Genomic DNA, 13,239 nt, shown 5'->3' with positions numbered 1-13,239 from the left:
AAAACTACATATTTTTCACATTTAGAAAGGTTGGCACAATTTATTTTAAGACTTTATAAAAATAATTAATATGTGATGAATGAATTGTAAAAGTAAGTAACATAAATATTATGGTAATTATTTATATGTAATAAAAAATGTAATTTATCATTAATCTAAAACTAAACTAAACGTTTTTTTTTAAACTACATAATTCTTCTTTTTAGAAAAGTTGATATGACTTATTTAAATGCCATATAAAAACATTTGAGAAATAATAATAAATAAATGAACAAGTAATACTGAATCAGTAATAATTGATAACGTTAGAATAACATTTGGAGGAGTGAAAACTGAAATGTAATACTAATCTAAAAGACTGAAAACTATAAAACATTTCTGTATAAAAAGGTTTATTTTTATACGGTATAAAACAACAAATAATGGTTGATGAATTAATGGTTATATTTACTAAATAATAATTAATATAACCATTAATTATTTGGATGAATAAAAACCAAAATTTTACTCTTTGATATATAGGTAAGTTGAAATGCTTCTGAAGAATATACAATTTCTAAATGCAAAAAAAAATTGACATGATTTATTTTAATACTGTATAAAAACATATTTCAATACTGTATAAAAACAATCATTGAATACTGTTTGTTCACAAAAAGATCTTTTCCCGTCAAATTATCTAGACGATGGTGGTCACTAGGGAACCATGTTATCTATTATACAGGAATCCATTGATTATATAAAGTATTACATTTAATTTTGAAAAATAAATTTTTAAAAGTTATAAATCAAACTCAAAATTATAATATCTGAAATATTAAAAATATCAGATATCCTTGTCACACACACATATAAAGAACAATACAAGTCGAACGAAAAATTAAATAATTGTTTATGTCCCTGTTAAGTAAAGAAAAAGAAAATCAGTTATGAAACTGAATCATTTATAAAAAAATACATAAATCGGAACATATTATTCTGTTCTGTTCATATCATATAATAAAATTTTCATTCCATTTGCACTAAATTAAGACTAGTGATTAACATTGAATTTACTGGAGCAAGTTCCAGGTAATTCAGTTAGTTAAACATAAAAACGATACTATAATTAATCGCAAATTATTTCTTAATTTTAATAAAACTTTTTTATATTCTAATATTACCTAAAATGTTTCTTATTCAATATACATGAAACTTTCAAAAACTAGGATATTTAATTATTTTATCCAAATACAAAATTAATAATTGTCATATTAAGAGAAATCATGTGAAAAAAATTGTCTATATCTAAATCTGATCTGTAACTAAGTTTCAATACACACATTTCCAAAAATATCAACTGCAAAGTTCATATATAAATACATTCTGATTTTTAAAATAATACAACTTTACATTTCTACTTTTAAAATTATGCATCAGAACTAGTATATATGCTGAAGGGAGATGCAAAATATTTTACCAATGGCCGAAAATCTTATGATTTCTATATGTGAAAAAATCATCATTAAAATTTTGCTTATAATAGAATAGAAGTTGCGGTCATAAAACATAGTTGTATAAGAAACATTTAAAAATTTTGCAATTTATTATGGCGTGATTCCTTACAGAAAAAAAAAAAATCTCCAGTCACAAAATTCTTTTTATTTTTAGTCCGAATGCGAATCACTAATTCGTCCTCACTTTATCATCTCGTCTGTTTTAAATTGAAAGATAAATTTATATAATAACAAGATTTAAAAATAATGAGAATAAGTTTAATCAGAACAGTTTTTTTTCCTTCTTTTATTTAAAAAGCAAGATAGGTAAATGCAAATGCAACTGTATCAATGATTACCAATTTTTTTCCCCCGCCAAAAGCTGGCACCAAGAATAAATCAAATCCAGACTTCCGTCGGATTTCTCCCATTCGAATTGGAATTTTCCCTTACATAATTAGTTCCCATAGCAACGGCCATCACCCACACAACTTGGTGGGAAGAGATCTTGTTCAGGATTGACAGCAATTGTGTGGATAAGTAAAAAATAATATTATTAGAATAATCAGCTAAATAAAAACTGAAATACTCATCTACTGACTACTGAATACTCATCTATTTGCTAACTGAACTGACTTCAAAAACTAAATTTTCCACACACATACACACACACACACACATATATATAGTGATATGATTTATATAATAATGTTCAAAAACAAAAATTAATAGACAATGAATGGATAGTTAAACTTAACAACTAATATCACAACAATCTATCAGAAAACATGTATTCACAATAAAGAATATTATAACTATTAAATAATATACACACAATATATATATATATATATATATATTGTGTGTATTATTTTATTCGCAATGGAACTGACATATATCATTAAATGAAAACACAACTATTATATCCCGGAATTAACCATTACTTAACAGAACGAATGGAATAAAATTTACAAATTACAATCAAATTAAATCGATTACTTTGAATTAAAAACATTTTCATATAAGGAAGGGCTAATAAAAGATTGGGAATGAAATTATTAAAGTAACAGATAAAATATGGATAAGAAATAACATTTATCAATGCATTTTGCTCGAATAATTGGACAAAAAGATCTAACAGTTTTCTCGCATGGCATTAATAAACATGCTGTGACATTGTAAGAATGCATTTCACATTTGCTACTCATTATGTCTTGCTGTTTAAAATAATAATCATTTTTTTAAATTTTATATTTGCTTAGGTTTTAATTTTTAGTGATGTTAAAATTATAAATCTAGAAAAAAAATTCCCGTTAATTATGTTTTTAATTTATGCTTTCTATTTAATTATTTGCATTCATTAGCATTATAAGAATACAAAACTATATTAAATATCATTGGATTTTTTTTTTCAAATTTATATTTATTTAGTTTTATTTAAATTATTCATCACATCACTTATTTTTAATTTAATTAATTAAGTCCATGATAAAGCCCTGAGGATGAATTTATCCAATGAAAATGCTTTTAATTTTCTTAGTTTCTACTTCTGAATAAAACACACATTTGCATATGTAAATCTGTTTTCAATACTTGGTTCTAACAGGAATTAATTTCATACCACATCTTTCGGATATAAATCTTTATTATATATAAACCGTGTCAGTTTTATTATTATTACTTTATTCCTTTGTCTAAAATCTGAGCATCAAGGTAACACTATCTACATATAATTAGTCAATTTTGAAAGGAGCGCAGGTTGTTTTACAAATAGGAAAATAATTTCAAGCGCACGCACCAGGATAGATAAGCTACTTTAATCTTTTACTTATTTTTGTCAGCCTTCATATAATTTATCTATAAACACCAAACGCTTCCAAAATCTTAATACCAACAAATTTTTGATATGCTTCTTGCAAGATACAACTACTACTCGAGAGCGATTCAAGGGAATCGCAACTTAATACCATTTTTAGTAGTTCATAAATACGATCTCGTTTTGCATAGTCTTTCATATTTTGGGGACTTTCATCCCAAAATTCTTTAAGAATTTGAGCAAGTTCAAAGTTTTGCCATTCATAATTTTCCAAACGAAGAATAAAAGTCTCAAGAATGAGGCAAAAATTTCTTGGTGAGAGATTATTCCGAGTATTATCTGCCACAGCCAAGAAATTGCTTTCAAAAGGCCAGGCCAAAAGACACCGAAGCACAATAAAAGAATGTATTTTTAAAATTTCTTCTTGCATCTCTTTGCCCAACTGTTGAAAACATTTTAATTTAAAATGAGGTTGATATTCGTAAATAGAAGTATTTGCAACAACGTTTATCAGAATTTGTTTTTGTACTTCTGGGGATTTTGTAGGCAAAATAGCTCTTATCATATGTTCATCAAGAGGAAGCTGACGCAATTCTACATAAGTACTAAAGGTCATTACATCTTTTTGAGCTTCAGATTCAGAATCGCGAATCCAAGTCTCTAGAGGAGAGTATCTTGGTATGCGTTTTAACGATGCTACAAAAACCTTCTGTTCTGCTGTCATATCACTCCACAGCTGCAAAGCATCTTCAACGAAGCAATATTTGCATGCCAGTATAAAACAAACGGCAGCATCAAATTTTTTTGTTTCAATCAATATCCTGGCAGTCTTTGGACGATCGATGGTTAATTGTTTTGTCCAAAACGGGCGAATATCCCTCAGCAGCTGAGTGTCAAGAATTGAATCATGATTTTGCTTCCAAATCCAAAATTCACGAATCATATACATAATTAAACTTCTGACTTTTGTGCGGCATGATGAGGATAACATTAAAGTTGACAGTTTATCAACAGCAACATCTAAAATGTTTTTCAAGGTCAGTCTTTCCATTTTTGTATATCCAGGACGAAGCGCGGAAGGTAAACTATACTCGAACGCAAGTTTATAGACATCATGATTATAAAAAACAGCAAGAGCGATCTCAGTATAACTAAGAGATGCAAGGGAGGGTACGGATAAGAAATCCATCACCAGAAATGCAGTAGAAACTGGAAAAAAGAAAAAGAAAATTCAAACTGTAAAGAAAGTAAGGGGAGGAAAAGGCAGAGTTCAAAACAGATATTCACAGAAAGACAACAAAAAGCAACAATAGTAAAAAAATTCATCGCAAAATCATAAAATTTATGAAGAGCGACTAATATTAATAGAAGTTTTGATTATATTTGAAAAATTAAATCAAACCATTTAATAAAAAATATATGATTAAAAAACATTTTCATATTCAGAATCAAATTTTTATCTTCTAATTGTTAACCAATAAATCTCAACAATGACATTCTTCTATAAAATAACTTAAAGGAGATTTAAATGCAATATACATAATTTTTAAATACTATTTATAAGTAGAAGACAGCTTTTTTTCATTGGCAACTTGTAATTACTTTTATATTTTTCTGTATCAGTTGCAGAAAATTTAAACAAAACAAGAAATTAATCAAACACCAAGGTTTGCATGAAGTATATCTTGATTTCATTTTTAAATAAAATTATAAAAATGCTGGAATACTTATAAATTTTTTTTCATAATGGAAGTGAGATGTGAAGCAGAAATTAAATAACACAATTGATTCCACAGGTCAATCAAATCTAATTTCATAACCATCCTTGTATGAGCAGTTGTATTAAATCTACACACTATTTAGGAAGTCTCAAATATAGAAAGGAAAATTCAAAATCATTAATGGTTTGTGTAAATATTTTATTCAAATAATGAGTGCTTTTTGGTAGTTTAACAACAAAAAAATAATACTAAGAACTGCAACCATACATTGTAAAATTTATTGCACACATTTTGAGCCTACTATTTTAACAGAAAGATATTTTGTGCCATCTTTAACATTTCATAAAAATTTTCTATTGTTGCCCTAAGGAAAAATCAGTTTTTAGGTATAGTGGTCTTACACTTGCTAAGCATAAACACAACACTAATACAGTGAAAAATTATGAATGTATGGTATGAAATACATTTTCCAGCATATTTTTCTTATTATAATTAAGGAATTATAATAGATAATTGGTATTTTTTATTACACATTGAAAAATACTACATAACAATTTTTTTTTAAAATAAGAATCCATATTTTTTAACTTTAAAAATAATGCATTTAGGTAACAGTACATAAAGAGACAAATAAGTTCATTGGGATTAACTATAAGAGTTGGAATTTTTTAAGATAAAAGTTATCTGAATGATTTTTGCCATAATGCTTATCAATAGGTTAAAAATAAGAATATATTTGCATTTTGTTCCATCAGATAATCTACTTTCTACCATTACAGAACCCCTTTTATTTATAAGAAGAAAATAAGTAAAAACAACTAAACACCAACAATATGAATGCAATAATATGAAAGGAACCAAAAAACTATCAACATTCAATCTTCAAAATTATACATAAATCACTGTTAAGAAATTGATAAGCTCAATAAGAGTCAATGACTTAGATTTTCTTAAGAGAAATTTTATCTGTTTATCTATACATTCAACTGAATTTAAAATATAGATTTCATTGAATTTCTCTTAAATAATACGATAAATATTAAAACAACTGTGAAGTTTTAAACTCAAAAAAACTCCACCTGAATGTTCTTGTTTTACTTATTTAAGCAAATTTCTCAGCAAAACTGGTAAAAATATCATTTTATTAAACGCTTTGTCGAAGATAGATATTAAATATATTTTTTAAATACAGCAAAACATTAAAAAATAGAATTTAATTTTGAATGACTTCAATTACCTTGAAGGTAAATCAGAGCAAAAAAAAAAAAAAAAAAATTGAAATAGCAACATTTTAATTTTTAAAAATGGCTAATAGGTGGTATATATCAATTTAAAATTGTTAGAAGTTCTTTGGCAATAAAAGTAAGTACTTGGTTCAGCTATGGAAGCTAAATGTAATTATTTTATAAACAAGATGTTAGACATTAATAGGTTAAACCATATAAAAACACAATCATATAATTTCCCTTATATTTGAGGAAAAGAATAACAATGGATGTAATCCTATGGCAAATAAATATTGTTTTAAAATATAATTATACTTTTATAAATATTGTTTTTAAAATGTAATTAAATCATTTACTCACTGCTGCTCTTATAATTTTAAAATATATCTTAATTTGTATGTTAAATAGAATTAAAAAATATTAGAAAATAAAAGTATTAAAAACTTAATTATATATAGTTCAATAAAAAGATTTCATATATATTTCATTACAACAATGCAACAAAACATCAAACATTTCATAAAAGAGTGAAGAAATCAAAAAAGAAAAGAAAAAAGAATTTTAAAGTTCATTAATTCGAATCAACAATTTAAGTCAAAAAACATCTAGATGTAATTTTTTCAAGAGAAAAGGAGTCAAAATTTGATAAATGATCTGACAATTTCATCTGTCTTTTGAAATTAATTAATGATTGGTGCATAATGCAGTAGTACTAAAATTACTTAGCATTACATTATAAATTAAAATAGAAAAAATTTTGCTTCTTCACTATAATATACAATAGTCTGCTTTGTATTAATAAATATTTTGTAAAAACTTCAATTTTTATGGTTACATGAAATGTTTAATAAGCATGAAATATAATTTAATAATTTGTTTACAATCTTCATACACTTCTTAACTGTTTATCATGTTTCCACTCTGATGAAGAGCTTGCAAACATTAAATAAAATGCAAAATTAAATAAAAAAATATAACAAAATTTAGTACTGGATCAAAATCAGTCATTTAAAAGATAATAAGAAATTTTAATAATGAAGAAACCAAATTGTTAACTACAATCAATGCCAAGTTATTTCCAAAACAGTACTCCAAAACTCATTAACTTAAAAAATTGCAGACAGAATTATACTCATGCTTGTTTGTGTTAAATATAAGTAGATTAAAAAAAAAAAAAAGACACAAATCCTGATTGCTAAACATAAAAAAAATTTGAATTCTAAATTTCCCTTTAATTACATACATATATCAACATAAACATTTGTATAAGTACATACTTGATTCAATACATCACATTGAGTTAAATATTATGATAAAATTTTTCTTTAATTAAACCTATATAAATTTTCAAACTATTCGGAAAGAGATATTTAAAAAAAAAAAAAAAATTGACTTTTCATTAAATCTGATCCAAAAAAAATTTCTATATTAAACATATTTTTTAATTAGATTATCAAAAGGAATTCTACTTTCCATAAAAATTTTGATTAAAAGAACAAAAAATTCATTTTTAAGATTTGAAATTTAAGGAAAGTAAAAGACAAACAAGTGGGTTTTTTTTTCACTTGAAATATTAAATGTGCATTGTACATTACGTATTTTTTTAACCAATTGAAAATTTGATAAAATATTTATTCTATAAAACTTATTTTAAATTATTAATGCGAATCCTCTGACTATTTCTTAGAACTTACTCAAAATACTCTCCTCTGAGCGTCTTACTCTGCCACTGTTGTGTTTTCTCTGGTCTGGGTCTGCTAAACCGGATGAAGATCCGAATTCGATTCAAAGATCCGTTCGGCAGAAGATTCGCGTGGAAGGTAATGTTTGGATCATGGCTTACGACTATGATTGGATGTAGCATAATCGATTTCGATTCGAAATAGTATCAAGGATCGCCGAAAGTGGGTTGTATGGAACATCGCTCTCGAAATAGTATCCAAAAACGTTACGAGAGGCAAAGGATCGGAAAAGATTGTTGATAAGTTGTCGGAAATTGTTGAGAATTTGCAAGCTAATACTCTGCCTAGTTTCAAGCTAATGATCAATTGCTGATTGGAAATACGATTAAAGCCGCAAGAAAATGAATTTTGAAGATAATTTTAGTTTTGTTCCCACATAAATGAATTTGTAGAAAATACAAATTCTAATATATAATTATAAAATATTAGAATAATAGTAACATTTTATCAAATATAATTGTGGGAATACAGCAGAGAGGATATATTTAAGAACGCTCATTTAGTTATAGTAGTACAGTTATAACATTAATAAATATTAAACATGTATTTAAATAATATTATATTCGGAAATGGACTATGTATTGAATTAATAATAATTCTTACATCAAATTCTCTACATTTAAGCCAAAAAGAAAAAAAAACCCAAAGAGTAAATACACCAGTACCGTATACTGGTTTAATTCACCAATTTACGTAAGTCTTATATTGTCACGTATTTACTTTAGTATAGAACTCAACGAAACACACACGAAATAGAGCTAAATCAATTTATTAACTGAACACAGGACTGAGAACACAGTGAATGATAGATACTCTTCTTTTATACTAGAAGGGAAAGTTCCAGAATACTTTTTTGGAGACAGTAAGAAAAGCCCAGAACACTTGTCTGGTAAACTAAAGAAATGTCCAGAATCTTCTGGAACATGAAATAAGGAAAACATAAAATCAAGTAATGAAATATTTACACAGAATGTGAATGACATTGTTTCCAGCGAGATTCGAACTCCCTCATAATCTCTTGATTATGAGGTCAGTGCTATGACCATTCGGCCATGGAAAGTCGTCTGGTTATTTTCAATGCTGCAATATGAAAGCCCACGGATTCTAAATGTATCATCAATAGCTACTTGTTATAAAAGTTAATGTAGATTGACACATTGAAGGCTAAAACTGTGTTCCAATCGTATATATAATAAGTGGAAGAGTAATTAAATAGATTGAAAATTTTCTAATGGCCTGACCTCTGATTTTAGAGAAGTTATGCTACATTATCAAAATAATAATAATAATACTCCCACTGTCCTCTAAGGCAGCATAGATATTGTTTGTTTACATATATACAAGTAAAAAAGAGAAAATAACTATAATAGATAAAGTGGTGCCATCTGGTGTGGGGCAAGTAAACTACTACAATCTTATACATACTATTACACTGCCATCAAACATGAAAGAAATTACCAAATTTTGATAAACCCTAAACATATCATGCATACTCAATGGAAATAACTACCAATCTATGTAAAAAAATACATGTCTACAAATGGAAAAACAGTAAGTAACACGCAACTGAATTAGAATTATTAATGCAGATAATTATTTCTCTTTGTTTTCTTAATTTTTATTTTAGAATTTCAGTTAAAAATTAACATTATTAAATAATTACAAATAATAATTAAATAATGACCAGTTCAAAAACTTCATAAAGAACCAATCAATCTTACAATGAGTATTACTAAAAATAATAAATATATGTTAAAATGTAAGTGTGCATCAAATAAAAAAATATCAACATTGTATTAATAATTCTTTAAAAGTATAAAATAAACTGAAAATATAAACCATAAATTCACTCTTATTCATGGCAAATAGTTTCCAACGACACCACTTAAACCCAGGTAGTCTGTTGCACAATATTGTGTGATATTATATTATATTAATCAATATTCGACAATATTATACAATATTGCGAATATTGATGAATGCCATGCAATATTGTACAGTATTTGTGTGCTACTATGGAATGAGAAACATAGTTCATTGAATAATTCATCAGGTTTAACTTTTTTCGTAAAGTGGTACAAAGTTTCGATAAAACATCAGAAAATAATTATCCCAACATTTCAAGAAGCACTGCTTTTGTAGTGAAGCTTTAAGCACACTCATATTTTAATAGGTATTATTTCCTGATCTTTTCAGATTTTTTTTTTTCACTTGGAAAGGGCCATTCAGGCCCACTAAAACTTTTGAGAACTTTGAAAAACCTATCAGGATTTACTTTAGACGGTGGAAAATCATTTGTCAACTGCCAAGGGAGATCGCTTCAAAGATGGGAACATCACACACACTTCCAGATACTTCTTTCAATAGTTGCATGGGCTCACATAATCAAGTGAAGTTGTCTTATTGCAGATTAAACTAGTTGGTTTCCATCATGTCAGTATTTGCGATGATAATTCCGGATTATCAATTCAGTCACCACGCGAACTTTAGATAAGATGACAGGATATTTGGTATTTTTGTGCAATCTAACATAACTTAACCGGCCACCTACTCTCAATATTTCGTTTTTATCTTACAAAAAGTAGGCACGTAACGTTAGCAGTTTATTATATCTTAAAACGATGCATAATTTCATCAACAAATTCCTCTTCATGGCATATTTCGCGATAATTATCTGAAGTTTATCAAGCTCGCTTCTTGGGAGAAAGGTTTTTATTCCTAACAATTCTCTTTCAAAAATATTAAAGAAACGGTTGTATCAAGTTGTAGCACGAATGAATTTAGTTCAAGATAAGCATTTATCGTAAGGATATTGGATAAAAAGCTGACATTTTTTGCACTGTTACATTTTAGATGACAGTTCAACCATTTCCACTTAGGAAATTTCTATTGAGATCTGCCTTTCAATAGCGGTAGGACAAAGATGTTTAAGTTGTCTAAAACTAAGAGCCAAACTAAGAGCCAACCATCAATTTTCAGATTTTCAGGTCTGAGCAGTGTCACTACGAGAAAGAACACAGGCTTGCATAAATCAAAGAAAAATTTTAAAAAATGACGATTGCTCATAAAATTACATACAGAATTTAATGAAACTGATCTACAATATACAACATGTGCTAAAGTTTAAAACAATATGTAAAGAAATTACCTGACAATTATGGTGTTATAAAATAACAGAAATATATGTCAAATAAACAAATCGAGTATGTCAATTTGGTATATATGTTTGGTATTCATATCTTCAATACCAAGTATGACCTCTCCTCCTCCAACTCTCCTTCTAGAAGCAATACAACACATACAGTTATGTGTGAACTGTCAATTAAGCGGTTTATCAGATCCAAAGAAAGTGAAAGCCAATGTCTATCAGATCCATAGAAAACAGTTGCAAAGGTGACAAAGATCTTGTAATGTTTCCCCGTTTCCCTTACATGGTAAATGACATTCCGGTTAGATGTAACGCCACCCGTTTTCCTACGCATAGTTAAGTGCCCAGGGACCGTCAGATGTGGATCCTTTTACTAGTAGAATCATTGTGTCCAAAATCATTGTCATTTATTGTATCCAGATAAAGGGCCACATATGGGTGTCTCGTCGCTTCAAGTAGATCCATCATGTCTTTAAGTTAGAAGGTCAAAACACCCAGATGTTAATTTTTTCCTTTATGAAGAGACAAATCTTCAAGAAACGATCAATAACCACACGTCCACAACCGTTGTGGACGTCAGCCGGTGGTAGATATGAATTGATTATAATTAACATGTGTTCTGGAGGGGTCAGCTACAAAGATGGGCCATTACAGATATTCCCACGGTCGACTGGAGAAATTTGAGGAAGCATTGCTGAGTAACTATTAGGTGATAAAAAAAACTCAAGTTCACCAATCAGAGGCGGAGATCTGATGGAAATAAAATGTGGTATTTTTAGTTTGAAGGGAGAGAAGAGCAATGAGAGGCGTCGAAGGAGAATTCGGAGAGACGTCGGTGTTCGAAGAAGTTGTTCCTGATTTTGTGAGAAGCTCCGTGTGATTTGGATTTCTGTATTAGGATCCACCCGATAAAGATCGGTGGAGTTCTGGAGCTGCCCCTGGAGTAGCTGTTTTGAGCTAACAACCTGTTAATGTGATTTTTGTTTTATTCTCCGATTTGATCTAGGAACTATTTCATGATTAAACTTTCAACTATTGTATGAATTTTGTAAATAATATTAACCTAGATGGGAACAATTTTTTGTGTACATATATATGGCTGTAAATAAAAGAATTAGTTTGTTACGCTACTCTGTTATTTGATCTGTCAGAATTAAGATATTACAATCTGAAGGGAAGGATTGAAAGTAGCTATACGTTTTCTTAAAGCATCTCAAACATGCTCAATAGGTTTGAGGTCCGGTGATTAAGTTGGTCATTTCATGCGCTGAATGGTTTTCTTCTAAATATAATCATTCACGATGTGAGCTCCGTGAGTTCTAGCATTGGTGTCCTTTGGGAGGAAATCATTACCTGTTGCTCCGGTATAAGAGCACACATAAGCATTAAGGATGAGTTTATAAGCCTGAGCATTCACGGCTCCTCGTGAAAAGATATAAAAATCAGTGCATCCACTTGAAGAGATATCACCTCAAACACAGGTACTAATGCCTCCACAACTCTTTTATAGATGTTTTATTGATGATTATGGGTTCCAAGTTCTGTCCCATTAATATAAAGCTTACAACCACTTTTTGAGGATTAGGTATCAAATTTGATATACAACATTTTCGATGCTAAACATGTGCACCACATTTTATCCGTATAGCTCTTTGTATTTTCTAGTTATCATGTCTACTTGTATTTGGATAACCAGACAGTACATGTTTTCTGTCAATAGATTTCGTTCAAAATTTGAAAGAATCTACTAGTTTCTTGCAAAAACCACGCACTAAACATCATTGGTCCAGCGCAAATCACTTTTGAATTATTGCATTCATAGCCATGCATAGTTCGAAATATGTGTTTTTTCGGACTTGGGGAGAATGGAAATTTACCGATTCGAATTTGTTGAGGAATACTCTTTGTGCACTTTGTCCTCTAGAAATTAAAAATTAGTTTAAAATAACTTGTTAGCATGATAATAAGTCAAAACAGTGCTAAAATGTGAAACTAAAATAACCAGTTTATTAAAGAAAAAGGGATTTATAATGAGCTCTACGTAAGAGCCCAAAGTGCCTAAATTCGTCCTTCATGGGCTTGACATCCAACTCTCGATAGTTCTGATAGTA

The 13,239-nt window shown here is 28.4% G+C and overlaps 1 protein-coding gene across 1 annotated transcript; it reads right to left on the bottom strand.

Moving 5' to 3' along the window:
• Positions 1-331: 331 nt before the first annotated feature.
• LOC129985319 (uncharacterized) lies at positions 332-8,020 on the bottom strand. The gene is made up of 2 exons (XM_056095304.1): positions 7,933-8,020; positions 332-4,500 (listed from the first exon to the last, which is right to left on the bottom strand). Exon 2 carries the CDS (start codon positions 4,478-4,480, stop codon positions 3,329-3,331), a length of 1,152 nt encoding a protein of 383 aa, XP_055951279.1. The 5' UTR covers positions 4,481-4,500; positions 7,933-8,020; the 3' UTR covers positions 332-3,328.
• Between the last annotated feature and the right edge of the window lie 5,219 nt (positions 8,021-13,239).

This window comes from Argiope bruennichi, chromosome 9 (genome assembly GCF_947563725.1).
Source record: "Argiope bruennichi chromosome 9, qqArgBrue1.1, whole genome shotgun sequence".
Taxonomy (NCBI): Eukaryota; Metazoa; Arthropoda; class Arachnida; order Araneae; family Araneidae; genus Argiope; species Argiope bruennichi.
Note: the sequence above shows the minus strand (reverse complement) of the source record. Positions and strands in the feature narration are given on the sequence as shown.

Excerpts from the sequence above, each read along its gene's own strand:
- LOC129985319 (XM_056095304.1), bottom strand. The coding sequence starts at position 4,480 with ATGGATTTCTTATCCGTACCCTCCCTTGCATCTCTTAGTTATACTGAG.